The sequence below is a fragment of the Lemur catta genome, chromosome 10 (genome assembly GCF_020740605.2).
Source record: "Lemur catta isolate mLemCat1 chromosome 10, mLemCat1.pri, whole genome shotgun sequence".
Classification (NCBI taxonomy): domain Eukaryota; kingdom Metazoa; phylum Chordata; class Mammalia; order Primates; family Lemuridae; genus Lemur; species Lemur catta.
The window spans coordinates 23,253,085-23,279,484 of record NC_059137.1 but is presented as its reverse complement, the minus strand read 5'-3'; the positions used below and the strand labels follow the sequence as shown (position 1 = coordinate 23,279,484).

The 26,400-nt window shown below is 37.0% G+C and overlaps 1 protein-coding gene across 1 annotated transcript in view; it reads right to left on the bottom strand.

Annotated features, from left to right (window-relative positions):
- Positions 1–26,400, bottom strand: part of SVEP1 (sushi, von Willebrand factor type A, EGF and pentraxin domain containing 1) — a 157,039-nt gene that overhangs the window by 62,467 nt on the left and 68,172 nt on the right. Inside the window, exons 7-19 of the mRNA XM_045563960.1 lie at positions 24,304–24,501; positions 22,103–22,221; positions 19,288–19,417; positions 15,750–15,857; positions 14,869–15,000; positions 13,730–13,924; positions 12,390–12,511; positions 11,336–11,444; positions 7,633–7,773; positions 6,861–7,094; positions 4,729–4,890; positions 2,294–2,455; positions 118–279 (exon numbers count right to left, since the gene is read on the bottom strand). Of these exons, the coding sequence (XP_045419916.1) occupies positions 118–279; positions 2,294–2,455; positions 4,729–4,890; positions 6,861–7,094; positions 7,633–7,773; positions 11,336–11,444; positions 12,390–12,511; positions 13,730–13,924; positions 14,869–15,000; positions 15,750–15,857; positions 19,288–19,417; positions 22,103–22,221; positions 24,304–24,501 (1,974 nt within the window). The remainder of the gene's footprint in view (positions 1–117; positions 280–2,293; positions 2,456–4,728; positions 4,891–6,860; positions 7,095–7,632; positions 7,774–11,335; positions 11,445–12,389; positions 12,512–13,729; positions 13,925–14,868; positions 15,001–15,749; positions 15,858–19,287; positions 19,418–22,102; positions 22,222–24,303; positions 24,502–26,400) is intronic.

Below are 26,400 nucleotides of genomic sequence, written 5' to 3'. Positions count from 1 at the left end.
AAGTCCAGATACCCAAATCCACTGAAAATAGTAACAATCAGAACTGAAGCTACCACAGAGACAAGCAAAAGTAAGTCTCCAATATGGAACCACATATGAAATGAAGTATCATCTTACTTGAACAATCTGTGATGGATCTGGCACCAGTGATAGTCGTAGTTCCATAAAAGGGACAAGACAGGCAGAAGGACTTCCCTGGATTAGGCTGGTAATAGTCTTGAGGACATGGATAACAGGGCATTAACCCAGAACGTGAGAATTCCCCTACTGGACAAGGTACTGCAAGGGTACAGACAAATCATTAGTGCATATAAAGCCACACACCCTATATTTAAAAGAAGTGCCTTAATCTTTGGTTGTAAGAAAACTATTGAATTACTTACACAATCCCTTCCACATTATATATATTTAGAAACTTTCTGGGAATCATAACTGCTTAATTACAATAATTTAGTATCAGGCAAACCTCAAAGTTTATTTAGAAAGCTAAAAGAAAAAAATTGCGAGGTATGAACTTCTTTCACTGTAAAAATCCTAGTTGCTTTTGTGGTTGGAGGAAGGCGAGAGAGAATTTTTTACTGCAGACTTTCTTCAAAAATTAGTTTGTATATTGACAAAATAAAAGAGTCTGTAGCAGATATATTTCAACCATAATGTGAAGACTTGTTTGACTTTTAATGAAAAAAATCAAAAGCTGGTTTTATACAACAGACATGGTTTATGAGTTTCAACTAGGTCCTACCTAAATTTTCATCTCAACTCTTCAGTGAAACATTAGGTTGATGAACACTACTTGCCTAATTTCTCAGGTCTCACAGACTTTTATCTACCTTGATCCCTCTAGACTGAAATAATTTAAACAGATGGGGTATATAGAAACCTATAATTCAGAGTATATTTTCCCTGTTTCCTTTTCTCCCAGTGCACTTAACTCATGAGGACTACATCTCCCAAGATGCAATGCTGGACACGCCCCTCCCTGCCCCCACACATAAACTTCCCATGCTCTTGTTTTCTAGAAATCTCAATTTCTATTGGATGCAGTTGTAAGTATGGCTGGGGTACAATGAGGGCAAGAGGTGTATGTGTCTCTGTGTAGCCTGAGAGAAGCGGAGAACCAGCAGGTTGGCTTAAAAACATCACTCATTTAATTATGGAACAGTTTTTAATTTTTCAGTTGCTATAGACCTTAGGTCTTTAAACGAGTGTGGTGAATGGGGAAAATATACAATTAAAAAAAAAAATCACCTTTCAGTCAGGCATGCTCATTCTCTCCCTAATAAGGTAGCAGAGGTAGGCCAGCAATTTTTAATTTTTAATCCAGTTCCATGGACTTTGCAAAATATAGTAGTTGTGATTTTTTTGAGTTACTGGCAGTAAATTGACCTTAACTGTCAGTCCTAGTTTCATTGTCATTCGAAGTTTTCATCTTTTGTTTTTGTTAACTTCATGAGTATTTTGCTCGAAAACTATATTCAGTAGGGATGTTAGTCAGAAATACTGAAACATTGGAACTCTAATCTTTTTGTTTCTATATAAATCAATGGGTTCTCAATGTGTGGTCCTTGGACCATTAGAATCAACATTACCTGAAAATTAGTTAGAAATTCAAGTTCTCAGACCCCTCCCCAGACCTACTGAATCAAAAACTCTGAGGCTGGGGTCCAGCAATCTACATCTCAACAAGCCCTCCATGCTGACATTTGAGAAATAAAATTAGTGACTGTCAACTTTTCTTGTTAAACTGTAGAATCATCTGGGGAAACTTAAAAGAAAAGCAAAGCCCAGGTTCTACCCCAGACAAATTAAATCACAATCTCTGGGAGTGAAGATCAGGCTTCAGAATTTTGAAAATACTCGTGTAAATGTGAAGATGATTCTAACGTGCACCCAGAGTAAATACCCACTCATGAAAACCTTCAGCTTGTAAGGAATGAAATGTTATAATTCAAAGAATATTTTTAGAGTTTCAGCAAATACTAGACAATCTCATTTTATGAATGAGGAACCAGAGTCCCTAAGTTAGATGAAGCCACATATTTATTATTGTTTGAGGCCTGGGACCAAATTTTGGACTTCTTTTGTGTTCCAAGTAGCACTAGCCCAGTGTTTACACTGTAGGCATTTATACTTAAGTATTGACTAGCTGGATAAAAAAGAACTTTCCATGAAGAAACAGTTATTTACATTTTTTGCATATAGTAAACATATGGTTTTGCTGAAAATATTCCACTCCTCCATGAATAGAACCTACTAAGTTTAAAGAAATATCAATGTCTAAGGCTTTGATAACCTCCACAAGCAGAAATGTCCACAGCTCCTCTTTTCACAGTTGCGGTGTTTTCTGGACATAAGAGGCAGCTCCTGGAACCCAGTTCTGGCTGGTAAGTGCCCAGTGGACATGATTCACAAGTCTCAAGTCCATTGGATGAGTAGGTGCCTTGTTTACACTGAGCTGAAAAGGAAAATGTAATATGGTTAATAATGATATTAAGCTACACAAAATTAGCACTGTGTGGGATAAGGTTTTCTGCATTTTAATTCAGGACGAAATGAGGGACACAAGGAATTTTTTCTCCTGTTAGCCATTGTAAGAGCAAAGGTAACTTCATGACAGGCTAGGCTTCCTGGAATAGGCCTAAGTTTCGGTTTCCCCAGCGTGGGCCCTCCCCTTCCCGGAAATGACGCTAATGACCACCGGAGGATCCCGAGACTTGGAGCCGACCAATCAGGAGTTAACGCTACCATGGAACTGACCAATCAGGAGCCCACACGGTCAGCCGGTCTTGAAGGAACAAATGAACTGAGGGAGGGAGGGGGGATGGTGTGCATAGCGTGTGTAGCCCACTGGAAAGTATAAAAGCTTAGTTTTACCCCAGGGCGGGGTCCTAGTTCGTGGAGAGGCCACTGCGTTGGTGCTCTGGGACTTGGACCCTAGCTCAAGATAGCCAGTAAACTCCTTTGCCTTTTGCAGCCTCGGTGACTCTGCCTCTCTGTTCCTGGGGCCGAGGGAAACCGGCTCTAACACCATGCACACACATTGTAGAGCCCACATGTTTCTGTACACTACTAAGTTATAGACTCGTTTCCAGTTACTTCCATTATCACCTGTCACAGTGTTTGACACAAGGAACGTTGAATGAAGTTAAAAATATACAGTGCAGAAAGGCATTATCATTAGAATGAGTTGAACACTAGGAATTTGTTCATGTACAAGTCCTCAACATGTACACAGTTTTCCTGAGTGGCAGAAACAAAACCTTAAACTGGGCTAGAGCCTTATAACTACTCTGGCACCACCATTAATCTAAGTAACAACTGGCTCTGCTACCTCTTCTACCTGGAGACACCATTTCATCTGAGGGCTGGTGGGGAGTAGAAAACAAAAGTAGTCTTAGCCTCAGGCCCAGAAAGGTGAAGCAGCTTCCTAAAATTCAGAATTGGTTTGTAGTAGAGCAGGACTTGGGCCAGATTCCTGGGATAGTCCTTTCTTTCTGCCTTTGACCTCCAGGTGGCTCTCATTTTCAGCATTGCTAACGTTGTTAATGCATTTCCAACACCTAGCTTTGCCCTGGGGTTTATATTTGTCATTAAGCACCCACACCTGCATTCGCAACAATGGCAAAGAGGCACAATTTTGAAATTCCTTATTTTAGGCATGTCTGGTAGTAACCTTAATTATGAAAGAAAATGTTTCCATTAGGAACTCTCATTGAGAATAATAGTAAAAATATTTTAAAAATATTGAATATTTTAGTAGCAAGAATATGTGCATGTGTGCCTGTAGTTATTCATTTCTGAGTAAACGGAGAACCAATCTCATCATATCATATACTATTTTAACAAAAAAGCAATCCAATAATTGCTAAATGTCATGAAAGTTTTTCCCACTATTTAGTGGAAGATTTAAGAAAAAAAAATTCCAGGCTAATTGATGAATGTGGATTGGTGTTTGACTTAGAGAGAGCAATGAAATATTTCCAAAAGGAAAGATAAATGGACTTCTTTAAAGTAGAAGAAACATTCAGGTAATGTTTTAGATTTAAAAGAAAGAATAAATAAATAAAATTGCTTTCAGCAGTGCTCTCATTTCATCCTCTTTACTGTTTAGATTTCAGAACTGGGAAGGAGCTGAGAACATCCCACCCCAAAACTTGATACGTTGGTATACTGCAATTTTTAAGCTGAAGGAAATATGAGAAAACTGCAGAAACAGGAAGATTTCTCTGAACTTCTGCCCTTTTCCCCTTTATCAAGTTATAAAACCTAGAAAAGAATTTTCTGACCTTCCCCGAAGCAGATCACAAGACTCTCATGTGAGAAGTACCCACCCTACACTCAGAGGAAAGGAGTATTCTTATCTCTGAAGACACAAGGACGCAGAGAAGAATCTGAACAAACAGGCCTTGTTAAGTTCCTCCCAGCTTACTGCCTTAGATCATGCTCTCTTTGTCCAATCACACTTCTCCACAACTATCCACTTCTTCATTAAATTCGGCATAAAAATACACAGGTTTCCCTGCTTCTTTGGGTCTTCATTTCTGAAGGCTCCCATGCCACATAAAACTTACATTGAATAAATGTATACAGTTTTTCTTGTTAATCATCTTTTGCTATAGGGGCCTCAGCCATGAAGCTAGCAATCGCTGAAGGACAGAAATCTTTCTTTCCCTTGGACTGGAAACAAGGTTCGGCTGCTTCTGGTGAAAATGTGCACTAAGCCTCTACCTTTACATTCAGAGATGCTTCTTGAATGGAGATACTCGGTGTAAGTGCCAGGGGGACAAAGCTTGCACGCCAGCTGCCCTTCTTCATCCTGGTAGGACCCCATCTGGCAGCTCTCACAGACGGAATGCTCCAGAGAAAAATAGGTTCCCAAAGGACAATTGACTGTGGAAAAAACAAACAAGAAACACTGAACTGCTATAAACTCCAGCCATGGAACACACTTGGGCTCTCTTTTCCCTAAGACATGAATGTAAGGAAGGTACTATTTTTTATGGCTTAAATTTTACTGCCAGAGGTTTACTCATAAGGTAAGCCATCCAGAAATCTATTTCTAGAAACTGAAAATGGTATATTCCTTTTTTTTTTTAATTTTTGAGAAAATGCAGATTCTTACTGACCAAGCTTAGGGCTTATGTGATGGGGGCTTTGAAGTGTGGGTTTATAGTTACGATAAACCAGATCATCACGGGAAACACATAGTTAACAAAGAAAAAGCTGCCAGAAGAAAAGGATAAAATAATGGATATTTAGGTTAATTTGAGGCTTCGAGATATTAAAAATGTCTTCTTAGTTGTTCCTATGAATGCTTCCCCTTACAAAACTGACTGCTTGTCCATTGCAGTGTCATTTCTGGGGACAAAAATAGGCACAGGTGGTGAAGCCTAAAACAGAGGCAGTAAGCAGAGCCTTGTCTCTGCTTGCAGGAATTACTGCCTGCTGAAGGCCAGTCTCGGGCATCCTCAGACCTAAAGGCCATGGGGAAACAGGCCAATTTTAGAACTTTCCTTTTTTGGAGATTTGGGCCACTATTTTGGTAGGTTTGGAATGGCTCAGAAATTCTGAGACCAAAATGCAACAACATTAAACTCACTGAAAAGGCTGCTATTGAAGTTAGTATTCTTATAGGGAGGACGCTTGAAATTAGTACCTAGGTGATTCTGGGATGTTAAAGCGTGTAATAATTACCTTGGTACATATTAACAATGCAGATTCCAAGACCCCACCCCAAAGTGTCTGATGCACTATGTCTGCGAAGGGGCCCGAGACAAGATGCATTTTACAAGCCTTTTTAGGCAATGCTGACACACACAGGTGGTCTGAAGGCCACACTGAGAAGTGAAAAACACTGGTCAAGGTGATTCCTGATTTGTACTCACCAGGTGGGGAAGAGATGAGAACGGGCTTAGAACGATGAAAATTTTAATGTAATTTTCATGGACTGACTTTGCCACACTATGAAAAAATCAACCGAGCTCTTAGAATAGCAATAGAAACTGTGGAAGAAGGTTTTCCAGATAGGACACAAGAGCCCACGTCTACAGAGAGGTTAATGCAAGACTCGTGCCATTCGGTTCAGCTGAGTGGTCAGAGTTCAGTTACAGGAGATTCCATACGTATAAAGGATAATTTCTACAGGAAGCAGACAGGAATGGATCCCGATCATGGCAGTATAGAATATTAAAAGTTAAGGGGCTGGGGAGAAGGAGAATGAGAAGTGACTGCTTAATGGGTATAGGGTCTCCTTTGAAGGTGATGAAAATGTTTTGGAAATACAGGTGCTGGTAGCACAACACTGTAAATGTATTTAATGCCTTGAATAGTACACTTTAAAATGTTTAATTTTATGTTATATGAATGTAACCTCAATTAAAAAACAACGTTAAGACTGGTGTTGGCTGCCTGGGTGGCAATCTTTGCTACTGTTTTGATGAGTAAGTGTTATTGGGTAAATTCCTAGCCTCTCTGGCTTCAGCTTATTCATCTGTAAAATGTGCTTAATAAGAGCAGTACCTCACAGAGGCACTAAACAGGATTAAACATGAGAGGTGCTCAGCTGGCATACAGAAGTGGTCAGAAACTAATAGTTATTATTATTGGAGCTGCTGCCAAAGCTATGAAGTCTAAAGATCTTTAACTGAAAATATGGTTTGAGTCCCTCACCTAAAATAGACTTCTTGTCCTGACCAATAGTGGTCCCTTTGACTCTTGAAGCAAAATAGTAATGAAAACAATCACACAACAGCAGCAAAATGTTTCATTTCAATACCCCTTTATAGTTTGTACAGTGGCTCTACCCATCTTATTTGACCCAACAGGCACTAAATATCTTTGATCGCAGAGAAGAGGCTTACCACACATACGCCCTCTCAGCACTGAGCCCGGTCTACAGAAGAGGAAAGCCTTTTCTGTTTCTAATGAATTGGTGTCAGCGACAAGCATTTCAGACGCAAGCTGAAAGGAATACATGGGCTCTTTATTGAGGGTCCTTTTCAGTCGATTTGTGATAGTTTCCAATGTCTTAATGAGTCGTTGCTGATTTTCCAATTCAAGGGTATCATTTCTTTCATCAGGTAATGGCACACTAGCTGAGATCAAAACCGAACAAAATAAAACACAACACAAACACATGGTGTTTCAGGAAGTCATTTGTAGTTAGTTTTTACCAAATAGAAATGGCATGTTAAAAAAAATCTTTCAGGAAAAATTAATTTAAAATAAGTTCAACCTCTACTCACTGAACAACCAAGTAAATACATGGATAATATTAAGAACAATACAATTTGTCTTAATCCTTCTCTCGGGTGCTGGATCTACATCCCCTTTTGGGGGAGTTCTTCATTACAGCATATTAAATTCCTGTAAGTTCTTGCATTTTAAAAACATGTCTTAGTTCGTTATGCCAAGATGGGAACAAAGCAGGGTGTTTGTTGCTGTGAGAACCATAAAATGCATTTGCGATATTAATAGCAAAAAAATGACAAGACTGAGTTCATTGTGCTGTCCCTAATTCTCAGTGCCAGAGTCATTTCCTAATAACGATAACAAACAAGAGATTTGAGAAATAGATTTCCAGCCAAGAATTTCACCTAATATTACCTTTTCATACAGACAGTTTATCCTTACCTGTGATGTTAAAAATTAACTTAATTTTGTGGTCAGATAATGGGGCACTTCTTTTAATCCGTGAGGGTGTTTCTTGCACAGTGTCCAAGAAGTCATCGTAAGAGTAATCCAGCCTATTAGCTGCGCCCCAACCACCTGGTCCTGGACAGTTGGGGCAGAGAAATAAATGATCGTACAGTCACATCTTCACCAGCGTTTAGGTCCTAATGTTAAACCACAATCAAATTGCACTCGATCATTTCCTCAATTGCCTATAATGTACTGCATACAGGGTTAGGTCTAGAATCTTATACTATACTTTTTGGGTGCTTCATATTTAATTTAGATTTCCAGTGAATTACACTAAAAGAAGCAAGAAAAGTCTGTACGGAGCTACCTAGGCATTCAAACCATTCTATCTTTGAGTTAATAGTTGATATTTTAGCTTGAGAGGTAAATAGGTGGTGGGTCTAGAATTCTAATCAATTTCTATTTCCTTTCAGGGCTTGATGCAGTTTTTTTTTAATGTTGTCTTTATAAACTTAATGCACATTAACAGATTTCCTTTTGTGAAGATTATTCGAGATACTTGCATCATATTTTAAAGGTGGAGGTAATTTCCAAAGGCAGCATATAAATTAAATGTTATATAATGCAACTACCCTGGAGGCAATGTGGATCTATGGGATTCGCTAGAGACGACTGAGATCATTGTGATTAACCGCATGGCTTCAGACTGTGGCTTCTCTGGGTATGCCACATGGTTGTATAATCTTAGCCAAGTTACTCCCACTTTTCTGAACCTTAGTTTCTTCATGTATAAATTTGAGATTATTATTCTTACCTCATAGGTTTGTCTGGAATAATTGAGACAATATATATAAACCATCTATGAATAGCTCAGTATTTGACTTATTATATTATAAAACCTCAGTAAACAATATTAATACTCTTCTGACCATACTGTTGCTTAGTTATGTGCTTTAAACAATAAATTATATTTATGCAGGCCTGTCTACTTAAGTAAATTGTTTTCTTGATGATTTTGGCTTTATTTACGCTTTTGACTATTAAAATTAATGGGATCAATATTATTATCTTTTCACTTAAACATTTGCCTCACAAGCATAATGTAGCTGTTACAGAAAAAAATGAGCAAAGAAAAAATATTAAAAATTACCTATAATTTTAACACAGAAATAATCACCATGGACATTTTAGGCAAGTTTTTTTTTTCTGTTACTATATAAACTATATACATTTATGCACTGGAATAAAAACAAACAACACATTTTTAACAAAACAAGATGATACTACATATATATATTATTTGGTAATCTTTTTCAAATTTTCTCAACAACATATTATGGCTTTTTTTGTGTTAAATGGTTGCATAATATCCTCTTGTATAGCATACCACAAACAACCTACCAGTTTCTATTTTCAGACTTTTAGGTTATTTAAAATTTTTAGAATGTCCTTGTACATGCAGTATTTCATCACATCTAAGATACCATAAATGAGAAGACACATCCCAATTTCAGGGATGAAAATGAAAATATGCATCTCAGAATTTATGAAATATGGTACATCTTTGCACAATGGTGTAATTTTTATCTTGAGAAATATTCTTAGAAGTGGAATTTCTGGGCCTGAGTGCATGAGCATTTCTGATCCTTTAGATACATATTGTCAAATGCCCTCCAATTTCTCTTCCATACCCTATGTATGAATATGATTTTTCCCCTTGTACCCTTGCCAGCTTTGGCTGTTATGATGCTTATTTGCATTCGTTAATCTGACAGGTCAAAAATTGCATCTCACTTTAGTTTTAATTTGCGTTACAGGATTATTATGAGGTCAAACAAATTTTTATTTATTGGCCCTTTGTCTTCCACACATTACCCCTTGCTAAGGTGGAGTTAAAAATGTCATCAATCAAAGTCATATCAATCTTATGACTTTCTGCTGGGAAGACATTTGAAGAGGAATGCTTGTCTCCTGGGACGACAGGATCACATGTGCCAACTGCCCATGCCTTAATCTAGAAAACTGCCATTTGGATCCTTATTAGATGACAAATGTTGCCAATTTCAAAGCCTTATGATGACAACTGACTCTCCCTGTATATATCTTTGTTTCCCCTACTCCAACAATCTGGGCGGGGAATCTTGGATCATGTGTAGCAGAAGAGGCTGGGTTATTCTATATGTGCTACTGACAATTCTACCTCCAATGCCACCTTATTAGTTCCTATCTAGAAATCTTAATTTCCAAAATGTTCACTGAGAAGTTGTATAAAATAGTTAAAATTGAAAATAACCCAAAGTCTATCAATAGGGAACTATTTACATAAATTAGGTAAACTGATTGATGAACTAATATGTGGCTATTAAAATTATATTGAAGTATGATATTTAATGAATAAAAATGTCCCAATATAATGTTAACTAAGAACTTGTGTTTGCAAAACAGTGTGATTATATATATATATATATATATGCAAACAGTTACATATATAGTTATATATATGCATATATGGTCATAAATATATACATATATTAGCAGTTTTATTTCTGGGGTTGTGTATTATCTTGATTTCCTTCTTTATTTTTAAGCATTTTTGCAATAAACATATATGCATAGGTTATATTTTAAAATTTTTAAAAATCTAAAGCAATAGTCAATATCACTCTTGATGCCAAATCCCTGAAAATTTTACCAGTATTATTAGTTAGAAACAAAAAGGATGTCTCCTGTAAAGTAAATTAATTATTGTCTCATAAACTTCTAAGCACTTTACTTGTATTTGTACTTATTCATTTAATGCTTAAAATGGCCATCTGATGTGAGTACTCTTCCTCATTTTATAGGTGAGGAAACTGAGATACAGAGAGGCTTGATAACTTGCTCAAGATCAAACAGCTAGTAGGGGGTAAAGCCAGGATTTTGACCTACATTGTTGGTCGTAGAGGCCATGTGCTTAAACATGACACGATTGTATCATCACTATTATTTTTTAAAACATTACTCTGGAAGTTCTGGACAGTATTAGAAAAATGGAATAAAAATAAAGAAGTATCATTATAATTATGGGGAAGGATAATAACTTTGCTGAGACTCAAGAGAGACTACTGAAATCTCCTAGAAATATTAAGGCAGTAAGCTAATTGGCTGGACACACCAGCAAAAAGTCACACACCATACTTAGGAATAATATTAAGAAAAATGCTCAAAGTCTACATGGAAAAAACATCAAAATTCTACATAAAGATATATTAGACTTGAATAAATTAAATCTCACCATATTTTTGGTGAGGAATCTGAATATTTTACATGTTTAACTATTTTATGTTAATGGCTTAACCGCAATTTAAATTAAAGGTCATATAAAAACCACTATTAGTACTTTATAACTATTACTGTTCTCTTCTAAGATATCATATCAATATTTGAATTTTACCATCATAATATGACCTAGTTTTCTTAGTTTTTATCATGCTGAAGAATTCTGGCTAACAATTTAAAATAATTTATTTGGTGCCAACATTTAATATATCCATAATGATCATTAAGCACATTATCAAATTATATAGCCATCCTAAAATACTTGATGAATAAATTAATAAAAGTGAATTTTTCTAGTTCGCCTCACTTTTATGGAATAATTTTCTTGTTTTGCAGATTAGTCTTACAAACTACCAATGTTATAGAATTTAATTACCAATTGCAAAGCCATTTTCATAGTCATAGTTATATTCTAGGCAATATTTTTTAGTCAGGTCCTCCAATCTGCAGTCAATATCATCAGCATCACTACAAAATGATGGGACCTGCAAATAAAAATTGAAGAGGATAAAATCACACCTCTGTGTGCTTTGGACAAGCCCTTTGTTCCCCTGGCCACCACTTCTCCAACAGCAGGAGGGTAGGGTGTGCCCCCTCCCAGCTCTGGATGTTCTTCAGGTCTCCTGACCCTCCTCCCTTACAGCCTCTAACTGCCTGTAGACCACCAAAATTAGTCCTATGTCTTTTATCTCTGTTTATGTCACGCATCATGAGAAGTCTCCAGGCCTCCTGGGACACTTTTTGTCTCCAAACTTTCACCCCATGTGGCTCTTTGGATCCCTTTCTCTGATCCCATCTCCCAGTCCCCTAAACCTTCCTCTCTGCCCTCTGAAGCACAGGCATTAGTCAGCAAATTTCCTATTGTTTTCTGCCTCCTCTATCTTCCCTTCACCTTTGCCCTAAATGAAAGCTGACTTTCAAGTTTTGGAGAATGTTTTCCAGAAAATATTCTAGAAATATCAGACATTCCAGAATCCTGGAATTTGGTGTAGGTGTGGAGGTAGAGGTCTCCTCCTCACTCCTCCTTGCTGTTTCCAGACCACATTCCCTCACACCTCAAAGCCTCACAGGCCTGAAGCTCATGCCAACTATAGCACTCGTTGCCCCTCCTGTGGCAGTCGTCTGCAGCATTTCCCCACTCTGAGCCACTCCCTCATCCCACGAGCATTTGGTAACTGTCCCTGTTATAATTCTTGGTGATTTCTATAGCCACAGTGCCTGGCACATAGCAAGCAGCACAATAAAGTGTTTCCTTCCAGAAGTCTACAAGTTATGAATAATTCTGAACATTAGCTACAAGTTTAGATCACAAAGAAGAGGGAAATAGTCAGGATGAGGAATTTCAGTTGCAGATGACCCAGAGAGGCTATGAAAACCTTAAGAGTGTCCTTTAAAAAACGACAAACAATAAAGGACTACTGCTGACGTACCATGTTCCCCAGGGTAGTCTCGAATGCTTCAGAAAACTTCTTCAAAAGATCTGTGTCATCACAACGAGTTGCTTTGTACAGCATCTCAAAGGACTTAAACCCATGGTTTGCAAAACGTTTTACTGGAAAATGTTAGACAAAACAGCTTCAGTTGGTTAGTGTTTTTAGAACAAAGATTTAACTTTCTATGGAATAATTGAAGCTTAATATTTTAATTCTAACATGATTTGTGAGATTGTCACAAAAACCAGAGATGACAGTTAAGGAAAGTTTCTAGGCATTAATTGATCATTATAAACCATGTACCTGTAGTGTACTCAGTTATCCAGTGATGATCCAGTAAAGAATAGTATATATTGCTTTTGATATATATTATTCTTTACTTTCCAATCATATAAAAAATGAATATTTAAGGGAATAAGATATAAAAATTGTTTTCATTATAGTCCTGGGATTTTTGAAAAGTCCTGGTTGGCTTGAAGTTATTATATTTTATATTTATATACATTCATATCTATATTACATTTTCAACAAATAGACACTAGAAAATTTCTAAATATTTTTGTGCAATTATATTCCTTGAAAGTGTAATTTCCACAGAGACAAATTTCTCCTTGGATCAGAAGCTTGCATGGTTAAACTCAGCAAAATGCCCCAAAGTATTCAGGGACAATGTCTTCTAATAGCATCCTACCATTTAAATCTGTGAAAGAGGGGAATGATATTGCTTCTATGTGCTACCCTCCTTTGGGAAAAAAAGAGCTCAAGTAAGTGAGCTTAATTTTTTTCCTAAGACATCGACATTTAAACTCCATCTATGGTATTAAATCAAAGATTCATTTCAGAGAATATTTATTTACACTAGACAAAGATACTGGGTTATTTTTATAACAATATATATTTAATATTATAGAATAGTTCTAAATCTAAATCAAATCTAAAGAGAATGTAACTGATCTATTTTATTCCATTATATAGTTAGATCATATTTTAAATATAAGCTCTTCTGCAGACTATGAGACTTTAAATGCAAGTTTATAGGTCAAGAACTACATGCTGACAAGTCTTTGGGTATTTCTGATAAATAATGAAAGGCCCAAGAGGGTTCTGCATTAAACTGAATCTTGTCCTTCAGCAATCAAATCTCTAAGAAGACTCTGGTGGCTAATATTAAAAATGCAGGGAAGAGCAATTCCCTTATTCACAAGCATTTCAAATTCATGACACCATTTTCCACTAATTCCTATTGTAAGGCAATTTTCTTTTTTTAGCCCTTAAAAACATATATACACACATGCATTCACACACATCAAAGGTTCCAGAATAAAATTACAACTTACTGGCACAGTCTGGCCATTCAGTGGAATACGGTGGTCTCCAGACACCGTCTTCATAAGCACAGTAATACTTCTCAGTAGACCCTTCAGTGAAATCATAGCCCTCTAAGCAACTTAATGTGCAGTTGACTCCAGCACTATCTTGAACACATATGAAATCCCCATTTATAGGTGTGAATGGAACTTCACAGGGAGAACCTGTATAAAAAATTGTATTATTCATATACAGTGGTAGGAGAAATGTAAATTAAATTCCAGGAGCTCAAGCTGAATTTTGAAAAGGACTCCTCCAGTCTACAGCTATTTCTAGAAAAACTGTCACCGTAAGTCCTTAGTGTGGGAGAGTGTCAACATCTGTTTTTGTTTCCTAGATATGCATGGGCATACATTGAAAAGCTGTATCTATATGTAATTAGGGGTTGTGCATATTTTATAAAAAGCTAAAAGTATTTATCATTTGGAGTTATTATTTTTGCCATTCCTTTAATAAAAATGAAAACTGGATAACATTATGAAGCAAATGCATTTTCAGAATCTGTTTTCTCAAGCATTCAAGATAGGATTGTGACAATAATACATTGTAACCTTAGAGAAAATGTTAATTAAAGACATTGTTAGAGGCTGGGCATGATAGCTCATGCCTGTAATCCTAGCATTTTGGGAGGTGGAGGTGGGAGAATCACCAGGAGTTCCAGACCAGCCTGAGCAACATAGTGAGACCCCTATCTATACAAAAAATACAAAAATTAACTGGGCATGGTGGCATGTGCCTGTAGTTCCAGCTATTTGTGAGGCTGAAGCAGGAGGATTGCTTGAGCCCAGGTGTTTGAGGTTGCAGTGAGCTGTGATGAGGCCACTGCACTCTACCCCGAGCAATAAATAAAGTGAGATCATGTCTAAAAAAAAAAAAGAGAGAGAGAGACATTATTAAAGATAGAAATATAGACAATATGAAATATAGATAATATTTCTATCTTTCATGAAGTCAAGAAATGACAATTGAAAACCTACATAAAATCTGTCAGTATTCTACTTTTAAAAATATAATGCTCATAGCCTAATTTCTCCCACCAAATAGCATACTATAGCAATCACATATATCCAATGTCAACTAGATTTTGGGGGGCTTATGAAGAGAATACCTTTTATGACAATGTGGATGTCACATGTCCTATTATTGCCTGAGGGGTCAGTGGCTGTATACCGTACTATAGTCTCCCCGTGAGGGAAAAGATCTCCTTGTGTGTGACTTCTGGTGATGTCCAACACAGCCCCTAGAAAGGAAAGAAAGGATCTGATTTAGGGGTCATTTGTCTCTAGTCACTTTATTAGTGTCTTATTTTATTTGAAGTTTCATTTTCTCTTTATGCAAATCAGCTTGGCATTTTATTTATGTTGATTTGTGCACTAGCAGAAAATAAAAGATTTAATATTTATACTATAACATAGAAATAGTAGACTCAAAAATCCCATTAAGTCAAGGCATTCTTGCTAAACAGATGACTTTCTTTGAATAGGTTAGTCTATTGGAACATTGGGAGTTTAATTAAGAAATCTATTTAATCTGCAATTTTATTGTTGTTTTCTGGGTATTAATGAAACGTTTAAAGTGAACTTCAGGTTGTATTTGCTCAGCTTTTTGCTATTTTCCTATGACCTTTTATAATGTATTTGTCAGGTATAAATATATAGAACTGTACTAGAGATACAATGCATAGTTTATGCCTGTGGGACAACATAGGCTTGAAGACTGAAGAAATTCATTAGAACACTTTTAGGTACAACACCTAGCACAGGTTTAATAAATGCCCAGTGAATACTAAATGAAGGAAAGTCCCATGAATAGGTAAGATTAATAGCGTTAAATTATATTTAATTATCCTAGCATTAAAACTTATTAATGTATATAATTATTCATCCTACTTAGTTATTTGCCTTTTCTCTTTTATCCTTTTAAAAAGCTTTTTAAAATAAAATATAATTCAGTGTTACCACGATGACAACAAAATCCTCGTCATCTTACCTGAATTGTCCGAGAACTGAGGCTCATCCCAGCTGGCAGCGTGCTCCTTCTCTGACACCTGGATGGGAGGTGGAGATCTGCACCAGTCTACCACAGGTGGTTCTACATCTAAAGGATGTGAAATGAGACAAAGAAGTCACAACTGATATTAAAAATGAAGACAGGGTTTGCCAGAGAGAGGAGAAGTCTGATTGTGCTAGCAGAGAACCCTGACCTTGTAGGAAACAAGACCAGCCCGTGGCTCCACTGATGATGCCTTATCTTTGACCCCAGCATCAAAAGGAAGAGCTGCTTTTTGCTATACTGCCCTCTCTCTGTTGAAGAAGAAATACCAGGTTCCTAAAATCACCTTGAGCACAGGTGTGTACAAGGCAATTCTGGATGAGGTGGGCATTTGATTTGTGGGCTCTGCCCACAGTCATTGAGCTGCCCCACCTGGAAGTGAAGAGAACCATTCCAAATAAGCTGAAGGAGTGAAGTGCCCACATTAGTGATCTCCATAATCCTCCTCTTATCCGAAGGGTCAAGACAGGGCTAATAGATGGTCAAAAGGAAGGACCACAGGGCAGAGATATGAGTCACGCTGCAGAATAAGCAAGATGTCCGTGTAAATGTGATACTGCTGGAAGGCCGGGAGGTGTGTCCAGAAGTGCCACACTGGAGTTAAAGATTTTTAAGGTTGATAAATTCTGGGTGAATACAAAGACCAGGGTGTGAAGCTGGACTTGAGGAAATGGAGAGAAGACAAAAGCCACAGGAGAAGCTAAAAAACTGTGAGTCTGTGTTGCTGGGCACTGGAATTCAGGTTGAAAGGTGCATTTGAGGTGGGGTGAGTGAGTCAGGTTTCAAAGTCCTGATTGAATGTGGTAGAGTTTTTAGGATGTCAGTAAAGGAAAACAAAGAGGATGTATAGGAATTAATTTTAAGACAATTATAGATTTCATACATTTGAAATGTTCTTATCACATGCTTTTGAGGTTTGAGGGAGACAGGACAAATATTATTTTTCTAATTTTATAGGTGAGGAATCTTTGACTAGGCAAACTTAAGAAACTTGCCTGAGGTTATCAAGAAACTAAATTGTAGTTACAAGCATCAAGACCTGGGCATTTCTATCCGTGATATGAAAACATACTCTGAAATTAAATGAGCTATACCTGTGAGAATATACAGATTTCTATTCTAAGCTAAGTCTTATGGATACATGTTCCATTTTTATATTTTCCTCTTGCTTGTCATTTCATTAGTTCAGTATCTTAGATTTATTCCTTTACTAGGCTACAAACTCTGAAGATCAGTCATGGAGTCTCCTTTGTTCGTGGTTAGGTCTCCACCAGACAGCACAACACAGCTGCTCAAAACAAGTTGCTGAATAAAGAAAAGAATGAAGAATGCTCATAGTGGGTCAGTGTACTTTGAGGATGTTGAATCAAGTCAATTCATGCCTACAGTTATAAATCTGGCAGTATTTACTATTTTCCCCAAAGAAATGACAAATGGATATTCCAAGATTTTCTTAAGCTTATCTGATTTGAGCCAAACATTTTAAAGTTGTATCACAGGTATGGGAGGGCAGTGAGACTCGGTCAATTACTGTCAAAAGGAGGCACCAACAGATGTGTTGTCTCCAAAGGAGAGGGAGAGCCCACTTCAAGGCAAGCGGGGCAGCACTCTGCACTGCCAAGGACAGGCATTCCTGCTTGCCTCTTATTTCTCAGGAAGGCACCAACACCTTGAAGAAAATAAGAAAAATGTGGGCTTTTCTTTCTGTTTCTTGCTTCTCTCTCTCACCCGCTCTTCTCCTCTCCTTTTTCCTCTCCTTTTCTTACTCCTTCTTCCTTCCTTTTCTTTCCCTTGCTTTTATAATTGAACATTCAGCTAAAGTCTAGCTAGACACTTGAGTACACATTTCACTTTTCACGATGCTGACTCTTCATTATGAAAAATTCAAACTTGGCAAACTCTTGAATCACATTTCCAAGTTTAAAATCACAGTATCAGATAAAAAAAAATTTCAACATATTTTTCATGTGACTGGGAAAGCTCATGTTTAAAACAACATCGAAAAAGCAATTAAAAAGACTAAGCACTGTGAAATGAGTTCGACTGATTTTTACTTGAGTCTTATCTACTTTTACCAAAACCCATAATTTATAGGAGAAGGAATCAGTCTGACGTACCTTAGTTATTTCAAGAAGTTATGCAAAATTTTGAAAACAAAATGAATTCGATGTATTGAATTTTAAAATAAACATATTAAAAATAGATCTGTGACAGATATAGCAAAATGTCTATGTGTTGCTATCATAGAGCTTAATGTGTGTCAGGTACTAGTTCAAGTGGTTTATATATTATAACCAATTATAATAAAAACTACATGATAACCCTATGAGGTAATATATTTTTTAATCCTATTTTTGGGTAAAGAAACTGAGACACAGAGAGGCAATGGGTGACATTGCCTTTAAGTGAGGGAGCTAGGTATGAACTCAAGCAGATTGGGTTCAGAGTCCATGCTCTTGACCACTAGAGATTGCTACAGTCCTCCCTCTCCATGTATTATGTCTTGGTACATAAGACTGATTGGGAGATGATACAGTAAACTGGGCTCTTCCCAAAACAGGAGTGAGCTACAGTAGCACTTATGAGGATAGAGAGACCAGGACAAATTTCAGAGAAACCAAGTAAGTGAAACCAGTAGAACAGGCTACTGTATTGGATAGCAGTGATTGGTGGAGGGGGTGGAGGCAAGGATGACTTCCTCAGTTTTGGTTGGTAGCTGAGTGGTTGGTTGTGTCCTTTTCTGAGTTAAGAAGTATATTAGGTTTGAAATGCAAGTGAAATATCCATATGGGAAAGTCCAGGAGGCAGTTTTACATAGCAGTTTGGATTTCAGAAAAGATATTTGAACTAGAGATGGAAATCTGGGAGTTTTCAGTTAACAAAATCAGCCAGGAAAACAAGAAAGAAAGAGAAGGACAGCCAAGGCTGGACTCCTGGGTGTGATCAACATTTGAGAGGTGGTCTGAGGAAGAGAAGCCTAGGGAAGGGATCAAGAAGGACAGGTAAGAAAAATGGGGAAAAAACTGAAAAGACTAGTGTCAAAGGAGCTAGGAAAGGAGAAAGTTTTGATAAGGAAAGTGTGGTTAAAATGTAAAATCTGAGGAAAGATTATGCAAAATAAGGACTGAAAAGCGTATAGAGTAACAACAGAGACCAATGGTGACCTTGCTGATAGCAGTTTATATGAGTGAAGGGAACAGAAGCCAGATGAGCAATTTTGAGAATAAATGGCAGTTAAGAAGAAAGAGATGGCAAACACTGGGAATTTTTCAAAAGGCTCACATTGGACAAAATCAGAGAGATGCTGTGATAGTTAAAGGATATATAGGTTTCAAAGAGGGAGTGGCTTGAGCAAGTTTTAATGCCAGTAGGAAGAACCAGTGGAAAGGGGGTTGTTGAAGATAGAGGAGACGCAAAGTCCCCAGGGTACTGGACATTTTCACAAACCTACTCAAACGATGTGAAGATGACTTACCTATCACCTTGATGTGGAAAGTACAGCTGGCTTGGTTGCCGGATAGGTCAATTGCTGTGTATGTGATAGCAATATCTCCAATTGGGAAAAGGTAAGGTGGGGAAAAAGCTGGGTGAACCTGGATTGACACCTTTTGGAGATAAATAAACGTTTTGAAAGTTAATATCAAAAGTACATTGATGCCTTACTTTCTGAAACTGTTTCATCTAAAAAAAAGTACATTGATTCTTTTGTGTTTTTTTTTTTTCTTTTTTAAGACAGAGTCTCACCCTGTTGCCCGGGCTAGAGTGAGTGCCGTGGCGTCAGCCTAGCTCACAGCAACCTCAAACTCCTGGGCTTAAGCGATCCTCCTGCCTCAGCCTCCCGAGTAGCTGGGACTACAGGCATGCGCCGCCATGCCCGGCTAATTTTTTCTATATATATTTTTAGTTGGCCAGGTAATTTCTTTCTATTTTTAGTAGAGATGGGGTCTCACTCTTGCTCAGGCTCGTCTAGAACTCCTGACCTCGAGCGATCCACCCGCCTCGGCCTCCCAGAGTGCTAGGATTACAATATAGCCTAATTTCTTAAAGAGAATTTTATATTCCTTAACCAACTGCAAACTGTTTTCTACATGCTCCATTCTATTAAAACAGATCTCATAGAGGTTTTTGTATTATAAATCTAATTTGTATCTTTCAGTATGTGACATATTTAACCAACCCCTTTGTCGTGAACTGTTCTCTTCCTTAGCTTCATGATGGCAACTTCTTGTGGTTTCCTTCTATTACACACTAATGACACTTAATCTCATCTGGCCATTTCTTACGTGTTGATCTTTCTCAGGGTTTAATCTGTCACTCTCCTTAATCTGCACATCCACCTCAGGCAATCTCATCCACTCAGTGCCATCAGGTATAGTTTGTAGGATGACAATCTACAGATCTGTGCCTAGAGCACCCATGCTACTAGGAAGCATCCTTTATGTGGCTCTGTCTGAGTGGGATGGGGGATTTTCTTTCCCTTAACATCTGTGTTTGTGAATACGAGATAGAGAACAGGTGTCCCATAGATTCTCAAGCAGTGGTTTGGTCTTCTGTGATCATGAGCAGTACATGGGAGTCTGTAAACTAGAGAATGCACTGCCTCCTTAGAACATCTTGGCTCCCTGTATTCACTTCTACTGTATGTGCAGAGATTTTCTAAAAGGACTACACATTCTGGGATGCAATGTATTATAGCAAATTCTCCATATTCATCCAGGTGTGCTGTGTTGTAGACATTGAAATATGTGAGTAGGGTAACAAAAAGCAAATTACTGGGTTGGGGAATTGCAGGTCAGGCAATGGATATAATTTGGGCTGCATGAGTTGTGCAAAAGGACTGAATGCAAAGAGGAGGTCCTCGTTGAGAGAAACAGAGACAACTCTGGACAGCTCAGTACTTGGTTATCTTGTACCAGGGAATGACAGCCTGCTGTATAAGTTCATTCAGCCTCTGAGGCTCTGACTAAGGGCAGGTGGTGGAAATGAAGAAATGTTTGCTGCTTCCTACTTGATGACGGTTCGGTGTCTTTTTTCAGACAATGTACACACATGTGCTACATTTAGTGTGAATTCTCATCAGATCTTGAAATATGTCCCTGGACTTTTCTTAGTGTTTGATGATGATGATGATGATGATGATGATACATGTCTTCACGGCCCTTTTAGTGGAAAGCAGAAATATCACGCATGACAGACTGCTCACCAGACACATTACCTACAATATAGTAAGCCCTAGAAGTCGCATTTGCACTTTTAAAAACAAATTTGAAAGCTAATTTGATTGTAAGTTCTTTTTTCCATGGTGCCCTCCCCTCTCCCCACCTCCAATACATTCTGGCCAGCCAGCAGCACAACTTATACATAATTTACATGCAGGTGTGAAAATGATATACTTCTTAAGGGCACTTTCATGTATGTTAATACTAATAATGTAGATGTAAGTGAAAGTGACATTCCTAAATGAACTCTTTTCCTAGCATCTGATGAATGATTATCTCAAGCTACTATACATTCATTGTGTTCTGAATTATGCTGGATTTAGAAAAGCTTGAATAAGAAACACCAATGCTATTCCCTTCAGATTGGCCAATATACAATCATTTTGGGCTCATATTTTAAAAGATTTGTTCATAAATAGGAATTAGGATTGGCCGGGCGCAGTGGCTCACTCCTGTAATCCTAGCACTCTGGGAGGCCAAGATGGGAGGATCGCTTGAGCTCAGGAGTTCAAGACCAGCCTGAGCAAGAGTGAGATGCCATCTCTACTAAAAATAGAAAAATGAGCTAGGTGCCATGGCAGGAGGATTGCTTGAGCCCAGGAATTTGAGGTTGCAGTGAGCTACGATGACACCACTGTACTCTACCCAGGGTGACAGAGTAAGAGTCTGTCTCCCCCCTGAAAAAAAAAAAAAAAAAGAAAGAAATTAAAACCTCCTCCTCTCTCCCTAAAAAAAGGAATTAGGATTAATTCCACATCTTTTCTTTTCTTAAAGATCTTCAGAGCCTAGTAAGGAGCAAAGAATTCTTAGTGAAGTAATCTCAGTAAACACAACAATACAACAAATCCATGAAATGAAAAGTTTCTGTTTTTTGAGATTTTTGTCTGAGATTTCTAATTAAAAACTCAAGGATGATCATTCTTGTATCAGATGAGGCATTAACGTTTATGTGTAAAGTTTCTGTATAGATAGAATTATCATTAGCACATTAGTAACTCTTCAATATTTCACATATTTGCATATATTTAGAATCTACTTTAAAAAGGATGCAAATGTGTGCACTAACCTTACCTTTTCACCAGAGTTGTCTTTAGCAGTTGGGATTTGCCAGGTAATATTAGCAGAATCTTGCTGTTCCTGAGTCTTAGCCTCTATGTCCTTAGGGCAGGTGATTTGAGGAGCCTCCACATCTGACTCAGAAAACACAAAAATCAATTAATATACTGATATGTAATTAATTCTAAGTCATTTAAGAGAGAGGTAAAAATCTGCTTATATTAGTACTTTGTGACTGATTTTGTACACTGATTGATTTGGAGTATGAAACTGCCTTCCTGATCATTTATCCGAGCATGGCTTACAAGGTCCATTCTGAATTGGCACCTGCTGACCTCTTAGTCTCATTTCTTACACTTCTCCTCCTGGGACTTACTCTCCACACCGAATTACTGTGAGGCCCATGAAAGCTCCATGGTGTCTCTTTTACCTGGGCCTTTGCTCATGCTTTTTTATTTGCCTGAATTAATGCCCTTTTCCCCTTTTACCTGGATAACTACTACCTGTCCTTTAATTCTCAGCTTAGACACAAGCTCCTCAGGAAGTTGTCTCTGACTCTCCTGGTCCATTTGAGGTACTCACTCCACAAGTTCCCACACCCCTCTGGACTTCCCAATAATACCACTCAACACGCCATTTTGAAATGGAATTTTCTCCCCCAATAAAATTTAAGTTCTTTAAAGGTCAGGATATGTCTTGTCCCATTGCCTTATATAATGCCTAGCACATAACAGGAACTTGATAAACACTTTCTGAATGAAATTAAGAAATTAAAAAATGTTGATTGAAGCAGGAAGGAACTATACTTGAAAAACAAGGCTGTCAAGCAGAATTATAATAATTAGAGGTACTAAAACATACTGTCAGAACAAACAATAAATTAAAGCCAATGATATTTTTTGTAGTGTGAAACTTTACACTATGCTGAATTAGATGTGGTAACATTACACAGAGCTACATCAGTCATGGTAGTGCTAAGTTCTTATTATATGCTATAATACTATACATCCTTTATTTCATGTTAAATTAGATCTTCTATAACTTGAAGCTGAATACACCTGAAATGATTTCATTGTGTCACATATCTTCTTGTTAAAATTTTATTCAATTTATATTTTATTTTTCTGAGGGGCATATACTTGGACAATTTTCCCCCATAGGGATTCTTAGTAGCATATCAACTCTGAAAAAATTTTTTAAAGTATTTGATTTTTTCATTCATACTTAAATAACAGCTAGACAGGATTTGAAATTAAAGTTTATATTTATTTTCTCTCCATATTCTCTAGACATTGCTACATTTCCTTATGCATTTAGAGTTGTAAACGAGATGTGTAATGTGCATCTGATTCTTGTTTCTTTTGTGCAATTCTCTTTCTTCAGAAACTTCTTTTTCTCATTAACTCTACATCTCAGAAATTTTACTAGGAGTAATGAAAGTATGCCAGCCTAATGCTCAAGGGCTATTTTTGGTTTAAAGGTTTATACCTTTCTGTAGCTCTGGGAAACTTTCTTCTTCTAGTAGGAAAATTCTTCTCCTTCATCCCTTTTCCTCTCTCCTTCTGGAACTCCTTATTAAATGCGCATAGGGGATTTTCAATCTATCATTGGTATCTCTCAACTTCCATCTTTTTGGCTTGATCAATCGGGATATTCAAGTGCTTTCCTTATTAGTTCTCCATTCCGGGGAAACTCTCAGTTTGGTCCTTCAAATTACTAATATTGTTTTCAACAACCTCCCTTCTCTTCGAGATATTTATGATAGTTTTACTTCTAAGAACTCTTTCTTGTTTTCAATACCTCCTTTTTCATAGCAATCTGCTCTTGCTTCTAGGAAAATGGCAATATCCTTTTGTGGATGGAATGGGATGCAGGTTTCAAAGTGCTAATGGCTTTTTAAAAAAATCAATTTAGTCTCACCTGCTTCATATGGACCAGAAATTCCTCAAAGATTTTCATTTCCTGATGGAAAACTTACCTTATTTCCAGCTCTAATACTATCCTTATTTGTCTATTTCTTCTGTCACTGCCTGGTGTTTTGTAATTTTGTAAATTCACCACTTTGAACCAGAGATCCTCATAGTGCTTATTATAGTAGCACATACCGTTTTGTTATAGGTTTGCAGCAAAAGTTGCAAAGACAGACTGTCCTACAACACATCCATATGCCATTATTTAGGAATTTGGTTTTTAACCTAACCAGTGTAAAGACCTACCTTTGCACACTGCTGTCTGAATTTTGGCGCTCCATTTTCCAGAAATGGTACATCTCACTTCTTCTCTGACTCCAGATAAAATGAATCCTTGGCGGCAACTTAGCTGACAAATTGTCCCAGGCTTGGCTGGCTGCTTGCCACAGTTGTGTGGAGATATGATGACACCTTTGGGCTTGTGAAAGGTGGAGCAGTGGCGCTCTATTGTAAAGAAATGGGAGAATGTTATTCACGTTCCCACAAATTGGAAATGTCATGAATTCTTTTTACCCAAGAAAAATACAATTGTGCTGCCTTGGGATTGACATAAGTTGTTAAATGATAATTATATATGAAATTGAACATAGGATGTATTGCAAATAATGCTAAACTATACCTCTTATTATTTTGCCAGTATATAAAACCTTGAAAAACTTCTGATATTTTAATCAACACTGACTGCAATCTTCATAATTTGCTTGAAACATCTTCATTTGGTTTTCTGAATATTGTTTCATGGCTTTGAAGTATAAGTTAGTGAATTGAATTCCATCTTTGATGGGTTAAGTGATATATTCAGCAATCAATCTCTATTTTATGAGCTTTTTGGTGCTATCTTTAAGTAAGCAAATAATGATACCCTCCTTAAAATCACTGTGTTATAATTAGGGCCTTGACCCTTAATGTTATATTCAGCACAAAGAATAGCAGATGAATTATGCAGAATGCAGACAAAATGGAAAATCAAGGCTAGGACTCAATGCAGGGAGATAGAGAGCGTGTGTGTGTGTGTGTGTGTGTGTGTGTGTGTGTGTACCAGCAAATGCCCATATGCATATTTGTTTATTGTAGTAGCGATTCTACTGGCTGCATTGCCCACATCAATAGCTGACATTTATTCAGTACCTACTATGTGCCAGGCATTATTGTAAGCACTTTACAAGTATTGACACATATAATTCTATGCAGTAAGGACTATTGCTATTATTTCCATTTACAAACAAGAGAACTGAGAAGAGTAGTAACTTTCCTGAGGTCACCACAGAGGTAAGTGGCAGAACCCATGTGCTCCTAGACACTCGACCATCATACCTCCTCCCTGAAGCGATTTCTTTCAAAACTCTGTGCCAGCAAAAGTCATTTTCCCTGAGAAATTAGTTTGTCTCTTTATTTTTGCAGTGTGAGCCATGTGCCTGCCCAGACTTCCTGTTCTGCTTCGATCAACAAAAACATCAGAGCCAAATTTGTGGTTCAAATATAATGACTATGTGAGACTCAATATTCTTAATTTAGGGTTGGACCTTTATAAAGTAAGAAAATTATCTGTTGGGCTGTCAAAATTGTTGAAGACATTATTCTTTTTTTTATTGCTTGTTTAAGGTACTTTGGGTGAACATGTCTTTAACTTTTATAATCTACTGATTTTTTTTCTTCTTAAAGTATTTCCATTGCTTTTATTCTGAGTAAGTTCTGAGACTAATTAGCATTCATTTACGTACATTAACTATATTCTCTTCTGGTTTTAATGATCTTATTTTTTACTTTATATTTTAAAATCTATGAAGAATTTATTTCAATGTGTGATGTAAATAATAAGTGACATATAAAAATTTTATTTTGTTTTGTTTTTCTCAAGGAGCCAATTTTCCTATATGATCAGTTAAATAGTCTTTTTTTCCTCAGCTGGCTTGTGATGCGTCCTTAATAATACATGAAATTATTAGTTACAAATACAAAAAAGGGGACAAAAACGAAAATCCTTTTTAGGCTACTGAATGAGTTGCATTTTATTTGTATATGTTTGGAAAGAATTTAACATTTTGATAACATTCTACATAAATATTAAAGTGTTCTTTTTGTCCCTCAGTAACATTTTCTGGTTTGTTTAATACACGTTTCACACATTTCTGTTTAAGATTCTGACATATTTTACATTTTCTATAGATTTTTTGAATGTGATATTTTGCCATGTGTTCTATTTATCATTACATATAGAAAAGCTGTTTATTTGGCATTCTTATGACTTCAGTGAACTCTCATATTTTTAGTGATTCATTCTATTGTTTAGGTAGACTTGTAGTCTACAAATGATGATGATTTTGAATTCCAGTATCTCTAATC